This window comes from Halichoerus grypus, chromosome 1, assembly GCF_964656455.1.
Source record: "Halichoerus grypus chromosome 1, mHalGry1.hap1.1, whole genome shotgun sequence".
In the NCBI taxonomy this organism is placed as follows: domain Eukaryota; kingdom Metazoa; phylum Chordata; class Mammalia; order Carnivora; family Phocidae; genus Halichoerus; species Halichoerus grypus.
Window position 1 is genome coordinate 91188832 of NC_135712.1, and position 19179 is coordinate 91208010.

The 19179-nt window shown below is 33.6% G+C and overlaps 1 protein-coding gene and 1 pseudogene across 5 annotated transcripts in view; one reads left to right on the plus strand and one right to left on the minus strand.

Annotated features, from left to right (window-relative positions):
- Positions 1–5881: 5881 nt before the first annotated feature.
- Positions 5882–19179, minus strand: part of ECT2 (epithelial cell transforming 2) — a 61995-nt gene continuing 48697 nt past the window's right edge. For all 5 annotated transcript variants that reach the window (XM_078069175.1, XM_078069164.1, XM_078069153.1 and 2 more), the window contains 3 exons: positions 11390–11497; positions 10127–10273; positions 5882–7242 (listed from right to left, as the gene is read on the minus strand). In XM_078069175.1, the coding sequence (XP_077925301.1) occupies positions 7153–7242; positions 10127–10273; positions 11390–11497 (345 nt within the window). In that variant the 3' untranslated portion in view covers positions 5882–7152. The remainder of the gene's footprint in view (positions 7243–10126; positions 10274–11389; positions 11498–19179) is intronic.
- Positions 17112–17855, plus strand: LOC118525092 (phosphatidylinositol N-acetylglucosaminyltransferase subunit P pseudogene; annotated as a pseudogene).

The following is a 19179-nucleotide window of genomic DNA, read 5'->3' on the forward strand; positions in this document are numbered from 1 at the left end:
AATGGAATATTACTCAGCCATCAAAAAGAATGAAATCTTGCCATTTGCAGCAACATGGATAGAGCTGGAGTGTATTATGCTAAGCAAAATAAGGCAGTCAGAGAAAGACAAACACCATATGATTTCACTTATATGTGGAATTTAGGAAACAAAACAGATGAACATGTGGGAAGGGAGAGAAAAAGAGGAGTAGGCAAACTATAAGAGACTCTTAATGGTAGAGAACAAACTGAAGGTTGATGGAGGGAGATGGATGGGGGATTAGCTAAATGGGTGATGGGTATTAAGGATGGCACTTGTTATGATAAGCACTGGGTATTATTTTTTTTAAGATTTTATTTACTTGAGGAAGAGAGAGAGAGCATGAGCAGGGGTAGGGGCAAAGGGACAAGCAGACTCCCCACTGAGTGGGGAGCCTGACACAGGGCTTAATCCCAGGACCCCAAGATCATGACCTGAGCCAAAATCAGAAACCCAACCGACTGAGCCACCGAGGTGGCCCAGCACTGGGTATTATATGTTAAGTGATGAATCACAAATTCTACTCCTGAAATCCATATTACACTGTATGTAAACTAATTAGAATTTAAATAAAAATTTGGAAGAAAACAAAATTAAATAAAAAATTAAAAAAATAAAATCAGGGGATGTTTTACAAATAGATATAGTTTGTTTTTTTTTTTAAAGATTTTTTATTTATTTATCTGAGAGAGAGAATGGGAGACAGAGAGCATGAGAGGGGGAGGATCAGAGGGAGAAGCAGACTCCCCGCTGAGCAGGGAGTCCGATGCGGGATTTGATCCCGGGACTCCAGGATCATGACCTGAGCCGAAGGCAGTTGCTTAACCAACTGAGCCACCCAGGCGCCCTACAAATAGATATAGTTTTATAGATATATATGTATATTGATATGCATATAGATGTAGAGCTAGAGATATACATACATACATAAAATAGTATAATGTGAGTATATAAGATGCAAAGAAATAAGGACCAAGATGAATATTTGGGGAGCAGCTACATGTAAGAGATGGGAAAAGATTATTTTATACACTCAAAGATATATATTGAGATGTAGCTCAATAGGTAGGAGGGAAAAAAGTAGTGACACAAAATCCAAAGGAGGAAAGAGTATTTACAAAAGGAGGGAATGATGCATCAAAAAGAATAAAATACCTAGGAATAAATTTAACAAAGGAGGTGAAAGATCTGTACACTGATACTATAAGACATTAATAAAAGAAACTGAAAGAGATTCAAATAATTGGAAAGATAAGTCCATGCTCATGGATTGGAAGAATTAATATTGTTAAGATGTCCACACTAGGGGCGCCTGGGTGGCTCAGTTGTTAAGCGTCTGCCTTCGGCTCAGGTCATGATCCTGGGATCGAGCCCCGCATCGGGCTCCCTGCTCGGCGGGAGGCTTGCTTCTCCCTCTTCCACCCCCTCTGCTTGTGTTCCCTCTCTCGCTGTGTCTCTCTCTGTCAAATAATAAATCTTTAAAAAAAAAAAGATGTCCACACTATCCAAAGCAATCTTGATTCAATGCAGTTCCTATCAAAATTCCAACAGCATTTTTCACAAAAACAGAACAAACAATCCTAAAATTTGTATGGAACCACAGAAGACCCAAATAGCCAAAGCAATCCTGAAAAAGGGCAGAGCTGGAGGCATCACATTCCCTGATTCCAAACTATATTACAAAGCTATAGTAACCAAAACAGTATGGTATTGGCATAAAAACACATACACTGATCAATGGAACAAATGAGGAGCCCACAAATAAATTCATGAATATATGGTCAATTAATTTACAACAAAGGAGCCAAGAATATAGTGTGGAAAGGATGTCTCTTTGATAAACAGTGTTGGGAAAACTGGTTAGCCATGAGCAAAAGAATCAAACTAGACCGTTATCTCCAACATGGACAAAAAATTAACTCAAAATGGATTAAAGACTTGAGTAAGACATGAAACTGTAAAACTCTTAGAAGAAAAATAGGTGGTAAGTTCCCGGACATTGGTCTTGGCAATTATTTTTTGGATTTGACACCAGAAGCCAAGGCAATCCATAAAAGCAAAAATACACAAGCTTTGACATCAAACAAAAGGTTCTGCACAGCAAAGGAAACCATCAACAAAATGAAAAGGCAACCTACTGAATATAAGAAAATATCTGCAAATCATGTATTACAACTCAATAGGGAAAAAATAATCCAATTTAAAAATGAGTAGAAGACCTGAAGAGGCATTTTCCAAAGACATACAGATGACCATCAGGTACATGGGAATGTGCGCAACATCACTAATTATCAAGAAAATGCAAATTCGAACGCAATGAGTTATCCGTTCATACCAGTTAGAATGGCTATTAGCAGAAAGGTAAAAGATAACAAGAGTTGGGGGGCACCTGGGTGGCTCAGTCGTTAAGCGGCTGCCTTCGGCTCAGGTCATGATCCCAGGGTCCTGGGATCGAGCCCCGCATTGGGCTCCCTGCTCCGTGGGAGGCCTGCTTCTCCCTCTCCCACTCCCCCTGCTTGTGTTCCCTCTCTCGCTGTGTCTCTCTCTGTCAAACAAATAAATAAAATCTTTAAAAAAAAAAAAAAGATAACAAGAGTTGGTAGAAATGTGGGGAAAAGCAAACCTTTGTGAATTATTGGTGGAAATAAATGTAAATTGGTACAGTCACTATGGAAAGGAGTATAGAAGTACCTCAAAAAATTAAAAATAGAACTACCATATGATCCAGCAATATTAACCATTTGGATTTTCTCAATTGTGAAATGCTTGTTTTTCTACATGGAAGTCTAATTTTTTTGGCTTTTTAGTTCTTTATAATACAATTCTGGATGAGTCCATCAATTATATATATTGTGAACATATACTCTGTGACTTTTGCTCTTAATGATATCTTTTCATGACTAGAAGTTCTTAATTTTAATGCAGATTTATCAATCTTTCTCACTATAATTATCTTAAACATAGTGACACATTTAAGCAGTATTTTCCACCCCGGACAGATTAAGATACTTTCCTATATTATCTAGTAAAATCTTTAGTTTTACCTTTCATATTTACATCTCTAATTCCCCTGGAATTCATTTTGTGTAGTGTGAAAAAGAGATTAGATTTTTCTTTTTAAAGAAAAATATACCTATTTTTCTCAGTATCATTTATCGAATAGACTGTCTTCACTGTTTTAAAGTGCCACTTTTGTCTGTTTATCGGTTTTCAATTATGATCCACTAATTTATTTGTGTTCAGTGCACCAAGACTTCCAATATCTCGCTGTCCTGATACTATAGTTTTATAATAAACCTTGTTTCTGATAGAGCAAGTTCTCTCACCTCTTCAACTGATTGGTCATATCACACAAAGGGTTCTTTGTATATCCATATACATTCTGGAAACAATTTGTCATGTTACACCCACCCACCCACACACACACACAACTTGTATTTTGATTGGCTTGGATTTCTATCAATTTCCCACACCTGGTAATTTCCATATTTTTAACCTCAGTTATACATTAAAATTATTTTTAAGTTGTATTTCATATATGTTTGATATTTGTTAGGACACCCACTCTGTGTTTAGTCATGTTGCCCAAAAGTCCTTAGTTGGAATTTTAAGAAGAACAGTGGCTGAGTTTTATTAAATGACCTTATAGAATCTATTGATAAATCATGTTTTTTTCTCCTATAAATTGTCAATAAGTCATATTCGTAAAGTTCCAAATATTGAACCACACTTGTAATCTTGAAAGAACCCTATTTGATGCAGTAAAATCCCTAAAACAATTCAAAAGGCTCTTTAGCATTAATATTGGATCCATCTGGGAACCTGATTCCCATTTTGGCTCCCTAATGGTGCAGAGTTGAGAAATCAACTTGAATCAAACTATTTGAGTCTAAGAAGGCTGAAGTAATAGATGAGAATATATTCAGACTTAAGATTAATGTAATGCACCATTATCCTGTAATCATGCAGTATGTCACAGGACTGATTTTTCTTTTAGTCAAGGGAAGTGTGTTTCATTTACCAGGATCATTTTGTCAGTTTTAGACCTACTATGTTTATTAGTCATCCCAATGGTCATATATTGATTAGACTGTATTTTAATTGTACTTCTAGACTTAATTGTTCATCATTTATTTAGAATGATTGCTTCTATATTCATAATTGAAATTAATCAGTACTTTTCTTTCTTACATTCTTTTAAAATGTTGATATAAAGCTTATGTTAACTTCATGAAATGAACTGGATAGCTGCCAATCTTTTTTAATTCTGCAAAGTAGCCCTATTACTATACATTAAATAGCCTTTAAATGCTGGAACTCAGCTTTAAAATCATTTGGAATTTGCATCTTTTTTAACAGTACATATTTACCTTTCTAACTTGTGCTATTTATTGGGCCATTAGAATTTTCTACTTCCTCTTGAGTCAACTTTGGCTTACTTTGCCTAGGTCCTCCACATTTTCAAATTTGCTATGGAGTTAAACATTTTCTTATGTCTCATACATGTGATTCTTTATTGATATGGTTCTATATTCAATATATCATGTATGAATTATATGGTATAACCCACAAATACAAGAATGGGTTAACATTATAAAATATATTAATATAATGCAACAGATTAAAGATCAATGAATAAAACATTTTCTCAATAGAGAAGGTTAATTTTATATAATATCCATACATGATAAAGCATCTTAACAGGTAAAGAATATAAACAAACTTTTTAATTTGTTAATGGTGATATACCAAAAATACTAGATCTTAGAGCAGGTATCATTACTGAGAAAAACTAGAGGATTCCCTTTAAAGTTAAAATTAACTACCTGCTAATATTTTGCCAGTGTTCATCAAATACATTTCCAACTTCATGCCTTATCTCAGGTCATTTCCTCTCCCTAGAAACACCATACTTTTGGAGGGAATCAAAGCTCCATCTCCAATAAATTGATAAAAGCTGTGTAATTTCTGCCAGAAAAATGCATACATGCACTAAACACAAAATTTTATATAAACTATCATAGGATTCACTACTTCCATCCTGCAAAAGATTCCAGATTAAAAGCTTCTGTCCTGGAGCGCCTGGGTGGCTCAGTCCATTAAGCGTCTGACTTCAGCTCGGGTCATGATCTCAGGGCCCTGGGATCAAGCCCCACATCAAGCTCCATGCTCAGTGGGGAGTCTGTTTCTCCCTCTCCCTCTGCCCCCCCCCAACCCCTGCTCATGCTCTCCCTCTCTCAAATAAATAAAATTTTTTTAAAAATTGCTGTCCTACATATAGCTCAGTATACATAATGCTTAAAAATATTAACGGAGAAAGGAACAAGCAGATATATAGGCAAGCAAATATATGAGAGAAGTTGATTCAAACATTCATACTGACCTATGAAAATCTGTGTAAAGGAATTGTTTAAAACATGAAACACACGTGCCTGGGTGGCTCAGGTGGTAGCATGTCCAACTCTTGATTTCAGCTCAGGTCATGATCTCAGGGTCATGGGACTGAGCCCTGCATCGGGCTCCATGCTCAGCAGGGAGTCTACTTGAGATTCTCATTCTCCCTCTCCCTCCCCCCCCCACTATCTCTCTCTCTCTAAAATAAAGAAATAAATCTTTAGGGGCGCCTGAGTGGCTCAGTTGTTAAGTTTCTGCCTTCGGCTCAGGTCATGATCCCAGGGTCCTGGGATCGAGTCTCGCATCGGGCTCCCTGCTCAGCAGGAAGCCTGCTTCTCCCTCTCCCACTCCCCCTGCTTGTGTTCCTGCTCTCACTGTGTCTCTCTCTGTCAAATAAATAAATAAAATCTTAAAAAAAAAAAAAGAAATAAATCTTTAAAAACAACAAAAAACATGAAACAAAATATACTTGAGTTTTAAGTATTTATTTACAAAGTTCTTACTAATACAACTGCTTTTAAAATATATCAATAAAGAGTGATTTACTATTTAAAAATGGCAAATATGTGGCATAGAAAAAATCTATATAGTCAGTTAAAGTATTAAAGCAGATGACTGAAAATTGTTAAATGACAGTTAAATGTTTGCAGTACTCCCTACACAGATAGGAAATAAAAATTCATTTGTTCATAGAAACTTGATTATTTTGTATCACTGACTATAAAAAAAACCTATTGTGAAAATTAACATCAGGGTTTGAAAGATATTTTACAATAGCAAATAAATGTATTTTGATTTTACATTTAATTATGGGACCAAAATAAAAGGTAGACCATACACATATCTATGTATTTTACAGCAGATTAGTAAAACTTACGCCAATTTTAGAAGTATTTCATAAAGAGTGTAACAGTCTATACCACAATTTCCCCATGGTCTTACCCTTCAAAATAAAATTCCTCACACTATCAAACTAAATGAAGATTTGCTAGTGGCTAAAATCACCCAAAATATATGGCCCCTGAAAAAGTTACAAGTATACACCAATACCATGTTTGTCAAAATACACATTATTTTTTAATCTTTCTGTTCTTACCTCAATCTGCAAAAATATTTTGGAACCATGTCCTTTAACTATTATTCTTGTTAATAAGGGCAAATCTTTTAAAATCCACACTCTAGATCTTGACAACATTTGAGAATAAAATAAATTGCAACAGGAGCAGCTAAATAACTACTTCAAACAGCATATGTGAAACAAGTCCCCACTACTAACCAGAAATCTGTGCAGGGGTTTTATCTAGTACATTCTGTGATATCACTTAATTTCTTCACAAATTGAGATACACAAATAAGGTATTTCCAAAAACTCATTCATGGACACTATACAGAGAGATTCACAGCAGTATTTGGCATCCACCAATAAAATTTATTTACTATTATCAAGTTGCAAAGCTACTAATATCATGAATAACTTAAATTATTGGTCTTCGAATGAAGGATTTGAGCAAAGAGAAAAATTACATCAAAATCAATATAATTTTTTACATGAATTAACTCAAAATATCTAAGAGGTTAACCTTACTCTTCCAAGAAGAAAATCAAATGACATAGTTTTAGTGTTACCTATATTCTTTCCAGCTTTCACCGAGTGCTAATGACAAGTACCATTTAAGTCAGTTTCTTATTTGAGTATGAAGTGTTTATAAGTTGCTATAAATTAAGATTTTTTAAGTTTCATATCAAATGAGTTGTAGATCTGCTTAAAGTATGACTTCTTCTTTCAAAGAAGGAAGGCAAGCTGACAAGGGAGGGAGATGGGATACCCTGTAAAGATAAGACAAATACTTTTATATTTAAATTTTTATTTTAAAAAATTTTAAAATAGTTTAGCATCATGCATATTATTTTACAAATTAACACAACAATTAATTTTAAAACATCTGAAAATTCTAAACTCTTTAAATAAAAGAATTTAAATTAGGGGGAGGGGATAGGAAGAAAACATAATTAAAACTATTTTAGCATTCTGAAAACAAAAAAACAAATGGACAGACTAGTTAACTACATATTAACTCAACTGGTTTACTGCTAATAGGGTATTTCTGTGTGATATTAAAGACTGTTTCAGGTTCTTTAAAAAAATTATAAATTAGTAAGTTTTTGAGGTAAAAAGACAAACTCTAGTGGTTTCTTAATCATAAAGCAAAATTAAGAGGAGTAAAATTACTTCACGAAAAAAAATTCTCTAAAATTAAAGGTCATACATTCCTAGAGAGTTTCTGTGTTATGTGTGGAATCCATAGCAAAATAGCAGCAATTCTGATAAGAGATTATTAAGTTACTAAGCTATCTAAATTTATTGTTTCAGAGGTCAAAGTTAAATATCATCAGAATTTTCAATAACAACAAAGGAACATGCACAAGAACACCAAAAACTGAAGAGCAGGTGTAAATCAAAATGAATTATAAAGAAAGTTACTGCTTTATTTTAACATACATGAATGTCTAACTGTAACTAAACTTAGAGCCAACAAGGTAGCTGGCTGTAAGTTCTCATCAACAAGGTAGTAAAATGTAGTATTTAAAGAGCTAGGTTGGTAAAGTATTACCATTCAGGTGATAACAAAGATGATTTAAGTAGATAGTATAAAAGCTTACATTTTCTTCAAGTAAAACGTTTATGATTTGCCATATTAAAAAGCATGAATTTTATATAAATGCCATAAATCTAAGATTAAGAATCAGATTTGGAATAAAAATCTACTTTACATCAAAATTATTACTATTCTTTAAAACGATCATTTTCATAAACAGGAACATTTCTAATGGGATTGAATTTTTCTGGACTTAAGAATAAATTACCTAGTAAAAAATATTTTTATGTGTCAATACACAAGGAAACTCTATTAAGCCTAAACTGTTGTGAATTCAAAGCAGTTATAAAGGTGTGAATTTAAAAGTCCCCACCCACCTAATAACGATTCAGTGAAAAAAGAATGCTTTCTTTTTTCACAAATACAAATTTCAAATAGCTAATAAGCTCACATTAAACTTTCACGAGGCTTGTTTCCATTACTGGTTGGCATATCTCCTAATTCTTCACAAATGTCAAAGATGACTTGGATAGGACTTTTTTTGAAATTTGAAAAATCAACAGTTCCTTCTAGTATCTCTGAAAAACTAGCTCGTGAGGCAGAATGACGGATAGATCGAAACCAGGAGTTTTGAGAGCGCCCACCAGTAGAGTTTGAGCGCTGTACATAAACATGCTTAGTAAATCCAATTATATTGCTTGTGGAAACAGAATGGACAATCTGTTAGAACGGAAATAAGCAATTGAGAAGAGGACATGAATGTCTTAAAGATATTTTAGGTAGTTCTTATTTATATTATCTACATAAAAGTGACAAAACGATAAATAATTTTCTAAAAATTTTCTGTAAAATCAAATTACATTCATTTGAAAAGCAATGCTTATAATGTTACATAGCTATATAGATGCAGGATATAAAGAAGGGACAGTACTTTGGCCTAACTGCATTTTGTCCATCTTAATTCATTTTCATTTATCAAATTTCTTGGCATATATTTATATTATCAAGCACAACTTCCCTCCCATTGGAAGGTTAACCTTCCTCCAAAATTTGTATAAATATACTCATAGATTCAACTCTAAGTCTCTGAGTTAAGACTTAGACTTAACTGGCTTTTAAAAAAATAAGAGCTATTGAGTATTAAGTACCTTATCTATAAATTTTATATAATAAAAGGTAACCAGGCCACTCACTATGTGCCAGGAACTGTTCAAAGCATTTTGCATATATTAACTTATTTAATCCTTACAACTACTACTTTAAATTCATCTTACTGATAGTGAAATTGAAACAGAGAGATCTTTAATAACTTCCCAAAAGTCATACAGCTAGCAAATAGCAGAGCCAGGATTTGAACATGTGAGTTCCAGAGTTCATGCCTCTCATTAGATAATCACATTGTGTGCGTGTGTGTGTTTAGTCCTTATAGTAACACTATATGGTTAAGTACTATTAACCTCTTTTTTCCTCAGCTGTAAAAATGAGGATAAGAAGAGAATAAGAAACTTGCTGAAGGACACACAACTAAGAAGGGACAGTCACTTGCTTTTCTTAACCTTAGTAGGTTAGATCAATAATAATTTTACAAAGAACAGATGCATCACTCACATACTTAGAGACAGTAATAAATGTTAGAAATATCCCTAATATTAATTATCTAATAATTCTGATATCACTAGGAATTTGAATTATTCAGGAAATATTTAAAAATATACACATATGAATTCAGAATCCATATCATCCTTCAGTTTCAGAGGTTATATTCTACTCATCACAGAAATAGTTAAACAAAACAAAACAAAAAACCTCTATCTCAGCTATATTATTAGAGCCAATCTCCATAAACAGAACCATCATTATTTACATGTTTCTTTTCTTAGATTTTTGAATGTGTCTCAATCCCAATAAAATTTCACATCAAACTATACACTAAGTATGTCTCTAGTTCATTAAGTGAAGTTTTTCTCAGTTACCTTTACCCAATAAAGAGGCTAAAAGTTTAGAGATTAAAAAAGAGAGTTATTAAGACTTCCATCTTCAAAAAGTTAACAAATTCCATACCAACTCCATAAATGTGAGTAAGTCATTTAGCCCATCAGATCAAAGTCACTTACTGCTAATGATGATGTGCTAGACAGACGACTCATTACATGCTTGTCATTGCTGGAAGGACTTCTTCCCTCCACTGAGCTTTGGGATGTCATAAGGGCCCTTCGCAGAGCTCTTTTTGGAGTTTTTGAGAAAGAGAATGCTCTTGTAACCTAGAGTTAAAAAGAGTCCCAATTAATTAAGCATACATAAATCTAATACAACTGATAAGAACATAAACAATGCCAAATATACATGAAGTTTTTCTACAAATAGTATATGTCAGAATTGGAATTTCTTTGGACAAAACAATGAGAAGATGAAGTAGTACATTGTAGATAAGACTATTCCACCCTGCAATCATAAAGCACTACAGCCCAAAGGGAGAAAGAAAGCAGGAAGAAAAAACCTGGCCTGGGAGATTAGAAACCTGGGTTTTTATTGGATTCTGCTAAAATTTAGTTGTGAAATCTTTAATCCAAGGCCACTTGAACCTCAATTTATTTATTAAAAAAGTGAAAGAGCTCATTTGAATCATTCAACATGTTTATCTAGTATACATCATACACATTAAATGCTGGAAGATACAAAGATGGTTAAAGTAGAAAGCCTCCCCTCAAAAGCAAAGAAAACAACAAAAAATTGTAGATGATGGCTGCAAATTTTGCTCAAACTATTAAAATTCTAGTTCTACTTTTAAGAAGCCCCATTATATGGGCGCCTGGATGGCTTAGTCGGTTAAGATCTGAATCTTGATTTTGCCTCAAGTCTTAATCTCAGGGTCATGAGTTCAAGCCCCATGTTGGGCTCCATGCTCCATTTAAATGAATAAATAAATAGCCTCATTACCAACCTTCTTACATAGTTCTCAACTCTGATAAAGTAAGGGAAGTGATCTTCATCATTAGAAGACTGAAACATATTTATGGTCAGGAATAGATCCCAGGTCTCCCAATTCTGTCAGTGCCCTTTGCTGAAAATTATCTGAGGCAATATTTAAGATTAATGTACATATATCTACATCTAAACCACCACCAGTACATTTCTAGTGAAGCATGGGGCATAGAAGCATCACTATAACAAGAATGGGAGGGATAACAAGTTGTTATAATTACTGTGCGAAAGGATTTGCTGAACTAAAACTATTATCTCTATGGGCTGTTTCCTAGAACCAAGAAAACAGCTGTGTTAAACTATCCTTATACTGGTGTTTATAGCAATATTATTTTAATATACTCTGAAAAATACATTTTGGAGATATGTTAAATAATAAGCTCACTAAGACTCACCTTTTTTGAAGTCTTTTTTATTGCTCTAGATGCTCTACTCAATGTACTGTCCATATCTTTAGTATTTACTTCAAAGGATTCTGGATCAGCACTGTAAATAAGATTCTCCTGTTGAAAAAATAATACTTTTTTATTATTTTAAAATAAATAAGGGTGCCTGGGTGGCTCAGTTGGTTAAGCGACTGCCTTCGGCTCAGGTCATGATCCCAGGGTCCTGGGATCGAGTCCCACATCGGGCTCCCGGCTCAGCGCAGAGCCTGCTTCTCCCTCTGACCCCTCCCCTCTCATGCTGTTTCTCTCTCTCTCTCTCTCAAATAAATAAATAAAATCTTTAAAAAAATAAAAAAATAAAATAAGTAAAACAAAATAAAAATACACAACTGTTTCTAAAATCAAAGCTCTAATAAGCACATGGGAGTATATACAAATGAAGCTACTCAGGTTTTTTATATGCTTGACATAATTTCAACTCCGAAATATACTAATTTAAGGACAGCAAAAAAATTAGCATTCACTAAATGAAAAATTCATTGCAAGGACTATGGACACCAAAGCAACTGAAAAAAGAACTCAATATAAAATCTTTTTAACAACCCTAAAACCAACAAGTTAGAACCTTAGTGGACATAATGCTTAAGTATAAAGTCTGCTATAAAACCAAAACCAAGAAACAATTTCCTTGAGATAATCTCAAATTAAACTTAGACTTTTTCCTTTTTTCTTTCTTCCTCTACCAACATCTAAATGGATTCTAAATTGGAGGTTCTGAACCTATGATCAAGAGCTCCTAGGAGTGGCAATGGATAGAAATAAGAGGTAAGCAACCTCCCTGAAATCATGTGCAAAACTCTATGTGTGCATAAATGCAAAGGACAGTTTTCTGAGGAGTAGGCTCATAGTTTATGTTACATTCTAAAAGGAGTCAAAGATTTCAGATAGGCCAAGAACCACTGATCAAAATTAACCTTAAATGAGACAACTAATCTCCAAGTAATCCAAAATATCACTTACTCAAATTACATTTGGGCTTTTTCAAAAAAGCAAGTGAGACAAAATGTCTTTGCATACTCCTATAACCAATCTGCACTTCAAAATTTATAGATCTAGGTCATGAATCAGTAAGTTTCCCCACTAGTCTAGCACTATTAAGACTATCCTCCACCACTGTCATTCTGTGGCTAGAGAGAATTTATACAACCTTGTGAATATTGGTTTTTCTGAAAATGTTCTCATATGCAAAATGTAGAAAATACCTGTATACTTAACCCACAGGAGTCATGAAACAAGATAATGCACAGTAGTCCTTTGAAATAAAACGTTAAACCCCCTTGCAAACAAATAGTCTTAAATATTATATTCTACAATTATAAATGCTTGCTTTGGCTCTCTGCCATTGACATCCACATAGACAGGCTTGGTTTTGCCAAAACTTCTTAAAACAAGCAAGTCTGCCCTGCCTGCTCCAGACCCTCTCTTTCCACTTCGTCCACTTGCTGAAAGACTCAGTCACTTACCTAATCTTAATCAGGTAACAGTACTTGTAATCATCAGTAACTTTTTTAAATGTTATAATTTTTTTCCTGAGTCAAAAAACAAAAACAAAAACAAAAACAAAACACACACACACACTTCCACTATAGAAAATCTGAAAGAAAAATTACCCACAAGTGTCCTGGCCACTTGCTATTTACATTTAAACATATTTCTTACATATATTTTTATATGCATAAATGTTTTATTTTAACAAAATTAGAGTGGTTCTATTCAGTTTTATATCACATTTTTCAATTAGCTGTGTATTATGGCTTTTTTCCATTATCGTTAGATACTCAAAGGAATTACTATTAATGAGCAGATGATAAAAGACTGATTATATGAGAATTAATTTTATTATTTCATTATTTTTTAACACAAAGTGCCTCTACTTTCTTCTCATTAAGAAATAAACATCGTAACATCAAAAAAATAAAATACTTAGGAATAAACTTAAAGAGATGAAAGACATACACTGTAAACTACAAAATGTTGTTGCTGAAAGGAATTAAAAAATACATGAATAAATGGAAAAACATCCCGTGTTCATGAATTGGAAGATTTAATATTAACACGTCAATAGTACCCAAAGCAATCTACAGATTCAATGAAATCCTTATCAAAATCCCAGTGACTTTTTTGCAAAGAAAAAAAAAATTCATTCCAAAATTCATATGGAATCACAAGTGACTCCAAATAGCCAAGACAATCCTGGAAAAAAAGTACAAAGTTGGAAGTCTCAAACTTCTTGGTTTAAAAACCTACTACTAAGGGGCACCTGGGTGGCTCAGTTGGTTGAGCATCTGACTCTTGATTTCAGCTCAGGTCATGATCTTGGGGTCATAGGATTGAGCCCCACGTCGGGCTCCTCCCTCAGCGGGGAGGCTGCTGGAGAGTCTCTCTCTCCCTCTCCCTCTGCCCCTCTTCCCACCCCCTCACACACTCTCTCTCTCTCTAAAATAAATGAATCTTAAAAAAAAAAAAAAACACCTACTACTATAATCAAAATGGTACTGTACTGGCATAAGATACAGAATAGAAATAGAATGAAACAGAATAGAGAGCCTAGAAATAAAGCCTCATATAATATGGTCAAATGATTTGACAAGGGCATCAAGACTATTCAATAGGAAAAGGAGGACAGTCTTTTCAACAAATGGTGCTAAGAAAACTAGATATCCACAGGCAAAAGAATAAAGTTGGATCCTTACCTTACAGCACACACAAAAATTAACTCAAAATGGATCAAAGATCTAAATATAAGAGCTAAAAACTATAAAACTCTTAGAAGACAAAGAAAACATAGGTCGAAAGCCTCAAGACACTAGATTTAACAGTGCTATCTTAGATATAACACCAGAGGCAGAGGCAACAAAAGAAAAACAGGAAAATTAGATGTCACAAAAATTGGTAAACATTGTGCAAAAGACACTATCAATAAAATAGGTAGCAATCCACAGAATGGGAGAAAATATAAATCATTTATCTGATATATCTGAGAAAGGATTAATATCCAGAATATATAGAGAATGCCTAAAACTCAACATCAAAAAAAAAAAAAAAAAAAAAAACCAGATTCAACATTCACCACCTACACCTACATTTTCTTACAGGTTTTTGAAATGGTTTCACTTCTAACTCACAAATCTACCTATAAACTTATATGGATATAAGGTTAGGATATACATCTAATTTTTCCTATGTATTTAACCAACTATCGTAGCACCATATGTTAACAATCTTATTAAATTGTTAAAGTACTATATTTATCATACAATAAAGTCTTATTTCAAGAACATTTATTCTTTTCGTTGTGCAGTAGTGTTCTGATCATTGTAACTTTAAAAATACAATGTAATATCTCATAAAAGAAGTACTGTTCTTTACTTTTTTATTGTTGCTTTTTCTTTAAAAATTATCTTTGGAATCATTCTGTCAAAATCCAAAATTTCCTGTAGGATTTTATAAGAACTACAATGAATTGACATCTTCATGCTAGTCCGCATTCTCATTTAGGAACATCATAGATTTCTTTGTAAAGTATTATATAGTTTTCTTAAAATAGAAAACATTCATTTATTTCTTACAAGGCTATTCCTAGATTTATACTAAAATTTCCTAAATTTATACCAAGTTTTATTGGAAAGAGGTGTCTTCCTTTCCTATACTTTCTAGTTGGTTACTGCCAGCATAGAGAAAAACTACTGAGGGGCACCTAGATGGTGCAGTTGGTTAAGCCTCCAACTCTTGGTTTTGGCTCAGGTCGTGATCTCAGGGTCATGAAATCAAGCCCCATGTTGGGCTCCATGCTCAGTGGGGAATCTGCTTAGGACTCTCTCTCCTTTGCTTGTGCCCTCCCCCCACCACGCTCTCTCACGCGCTCTCTCTCTAAAATAAATAAGTCTTAAAAAAAAAAAGAAAGAAAAACTATTAATATGCATGTATTTATTTTTTATTTGGCTAAACTAAGCTGTTACAAGTTCTAATACTTTTCAATTGGTTTTTGTTAATTATCTAGACAATCACTGGAAATAACTGAATAGTTAACATCTCTTGACAATCTATGAGAAACCAAGTAGTTAGGACTGTGATTCAAGCTCTGCCTATCCCTGAGTCTCCCTTATCCCCATTCACATACACCTGCAAGGTTCTGCATTAACATCTCCTACATCTTATAACAGAGGGATCACATTTCCTACATTGCTATACATATGACACCATAAACTAAGCACAGCTGTAACTTTAGTTTTATGAATTTGATTTTGTTCTCATTTCATTTTCAATTTTAGTTTCATTTGATTTCATTTCAAATTTGCTTTCATTCAATCAACAAATATATATATTAAAAACCTATTTGATAGAAGTATTTTATGTTCCTAGATACAGAAGCAAATTCAGAAAAAGGATGTTTTGACACAAATATCTTTTCCTTCACAATGTTTTGTTTTCAAAGTACAAAGTAATTCATCAATGCTCACTCTAAATTGATCAACCCAAGACATTTTTAAAAAATGAAACACTGAAGGGGGTGCCTGGTTGGTGCAGTCAGTTAAGCGTCAGACTCTTGGTTTCGGCTCAGGTCGTGATCTCATGGTTGTGAGATTGAGCCCCGCATTGGGCTCTGCCCTCAGCATGGAGTCTGCTTGAGATTGTCTCTCCCTCTCCCTCTGCCCCTCCTGCTCATCTGCACTCTCTCTCTCTCTCAAATAAATAAATAAATCTTAAAAAAAATTAAACACTGAAAGATCCAATAGAATTAGGCAGGACACAATTAGAAGCTATAAGAGAATTAACAAAAGTGACTGGTTACAAAACTAACATACATATCAAAGATTAACCTACATACAAAACAATTAGAAAACAACTTAGCTAAAATATCTCATTTATAAATGGAATTACAGAGAGAAAATTACCTAGGAATACATCTAACCAGAAATCCATGTGTCTACACTCTTTTTTTCTGGAAAGATAAAGTATCAAAAGTTGCACTGCTAAAAAAAAGACTAGTGGGACAGGTGCATATTACTGGAGTATACTTTTCTCTATTTGATTTTTTCTTATGTGCAAATATTATTTTTCTATTTAAATTAGAGAGTAAAACTCATAATATGAATATAAAATTAAATCCCTAAGCAGTTGCTAATAAAAGAGATACTTTTCTATTGCTATCTTAACTATTATTAAGCATATAATAACAACCTATGAGCTGAAAAGAGAGCAGATGGCTTCCTGTTTTCTCTCAATGAACAAATAAATTACTTCTAATTTGGTTACGGTAGATATATATGAGGTCTTTTACATTTCTAGAAGCTCTGGGTGCAGAATGACTGAAAAAGTAAGCAACTAGGTGGTTCTAGTGGCTGAGAAGACAATATAGCTGTTTGCTAAGATGTAAAGATGAAGTACTTCCTTTAGTTCTCTCTACACAGAGGAAGGTAAATAGGGCAAATCAGAAACAAAAATGTAAAGTAAGAGAAACTTCTCTTCATTATTCCAAGGTTTTTTCTACTAGTCTTCTTGTCTTATTAACAGCTCCCATTCTCTCTTCCAAATATTGAAAAACCTTACTCTGGGGGTACTGGCGTGACCTGGTCTTTCCCCAAGGTTTTCCTCTCTTGCCCCCAGAGGCTTCCTAGACAGGCACTTCCGCAGGGGACTGGACGCTGAGACTGTCTAAAGTCACAGGGAAATGGTGGGATATTCACCATCACCATTGCCAGAAAGAGCAATTTATGGCTTTGTTCTTTTCTTAAGCTCTCAATTTGGCTTCATACTATCTCTTGTGTGGGCTTTTATTCCTGAATCTTGGCTAAACTCCTTAGGCTTAACCTATTGGCCTCAAAAATACTGGGCAGTTGCACTGCCTGTCTACCTCCTCATTACTATAGTAATTGGTTATGTACTCTTATTTGGAATAAACCTGATGAGTACCTCTCCACTCAACTCCATTTATACAATCATAGACAACTATGCTAAAAATCAACAGCAGAAGAAATACCAAGAAGATGCGAGCCCAACCGTAAGAGATATTCCTATTAGTGAAGTAAACCAAATGTTCTTTTTTGCAGCCAAAGAACTTTATGTCAAAAAGTAAATTGTATGAAGACTAACACCAAGCATTTAAAGTTTTTGATGAAATAATTTTGACCATAATTATTTTTACTATCTTTTATAATATCCAATACTGAAATGTAAAAAAAAGGTGAACTTAGATTAAGTTCCATTAATATTATAAATGTTCTCAAATATTAGTTATTAATAGAATAAAATACTGCATTATCATATACCAGACTTTTTAAAAAGTAAGTACCAGTAAAAGCAAGTCCCTCCAAAAAAAACCTTACTCTATTGCTCTATATTTCCAAAATAAAATAAAAATAAAATTTATATCAGAACTAAAACTCATTTTTAATAACATACTAATATAATTCTAAAAACATTTCATGATTTAGTCAACATATCTCAAGGATTAACGACTAGAAAGGGAAGGAGTTCTTCAATAAGCCCCAAATCCACATGTACCTAAGACTAGTTCTAAAGACAGAGCTGCAGAGTTTAAGATTAGAAAGTAGTAATCAATTTCTCCCACTGCAAGACATAATATTAATTTCAGGAGAAACTGAATCTCAGCTACAGATTTATTCATGGGTGTTAATTCAAAAGAAATCTTCCAGCGTTTCTGACATCTTAAGCTAATGAGCCTACCCACATGTGAGTTATCAGACCCTTTTTTCCCTAAGCTCTCCTCTCCCACTAGTCCTCAAATGCAGATGCTAAAGAAAAAATAACTAGTATCATGATGCCCCCCATCCTTAGCTTATGCCTCAGTGATTTCCTCAAGCTCTATAATCATATTTATAGCTCAGAGCTTCTGCTTTGGCCAAATTAAAGTAGTACCAATAACAGATATTTATATTAACAACTTATTATGGATGACTAATAACCAGCAAAATAATTAAGTACAAATCATATTAACTCCATTATAAGTATCTTCAGCTCAGAATTACTAACTCTTCTCATATATGTTCTACTTTCAGTCTATTCTTCATGTAGTTAGTTTTTAAACTTGTAACTAGAATCTCTAAGAATGAATATGGCTACTCTAAAATAGCCAGTAGTGATTTGACTAAGGTGTAAAAACTTGATTTTTAAAAGAAATATGAAGAATTAGTAGTAAAAGACCTGAACTGTAGCACTGGGCATTTAATTATCAAGTTACTTCCTCTAAACTATTCAAAGTAGGGGGAGTGAAAGAATAACATTGCTTAAATCCACTTGTTAATAAATTATACTTTTGATATTTGAGATTAGAAATCTGCAATGGCATCAGAAAGTTACTATCTGACCTTAGACAATATATTAACTTTAAGAGTATGGACCATACATTTAAAGGTTACATACTGGCAAGAGACCAAAAATATAAACCTAAGTATTCTGAGAGATAAAGCTCTCAACAGATTAAAACTCTAATCTTTAAATTCGAAATTAACAGAATATGGGACACCGTATCCATGGGGAGAAAAGATATACAAAAGGGTTTAACCAAGAATCAGAATACCTGGATTCTAATGTAAGCTTTATGTTCTTGGCCTTAATTTCACATGTAAAATAATGAGATTAGATTAGGTTTTATTTCAGCTTAAAAATTCTTATGTCATTTATAAATCGGCATGAAGAATGAAACAGTATAGAATAAAACAGTTGTAAGCTCCAATTGTTTAGGGAACCCAAAATGTGTAACAGAAGGACAAAAACTA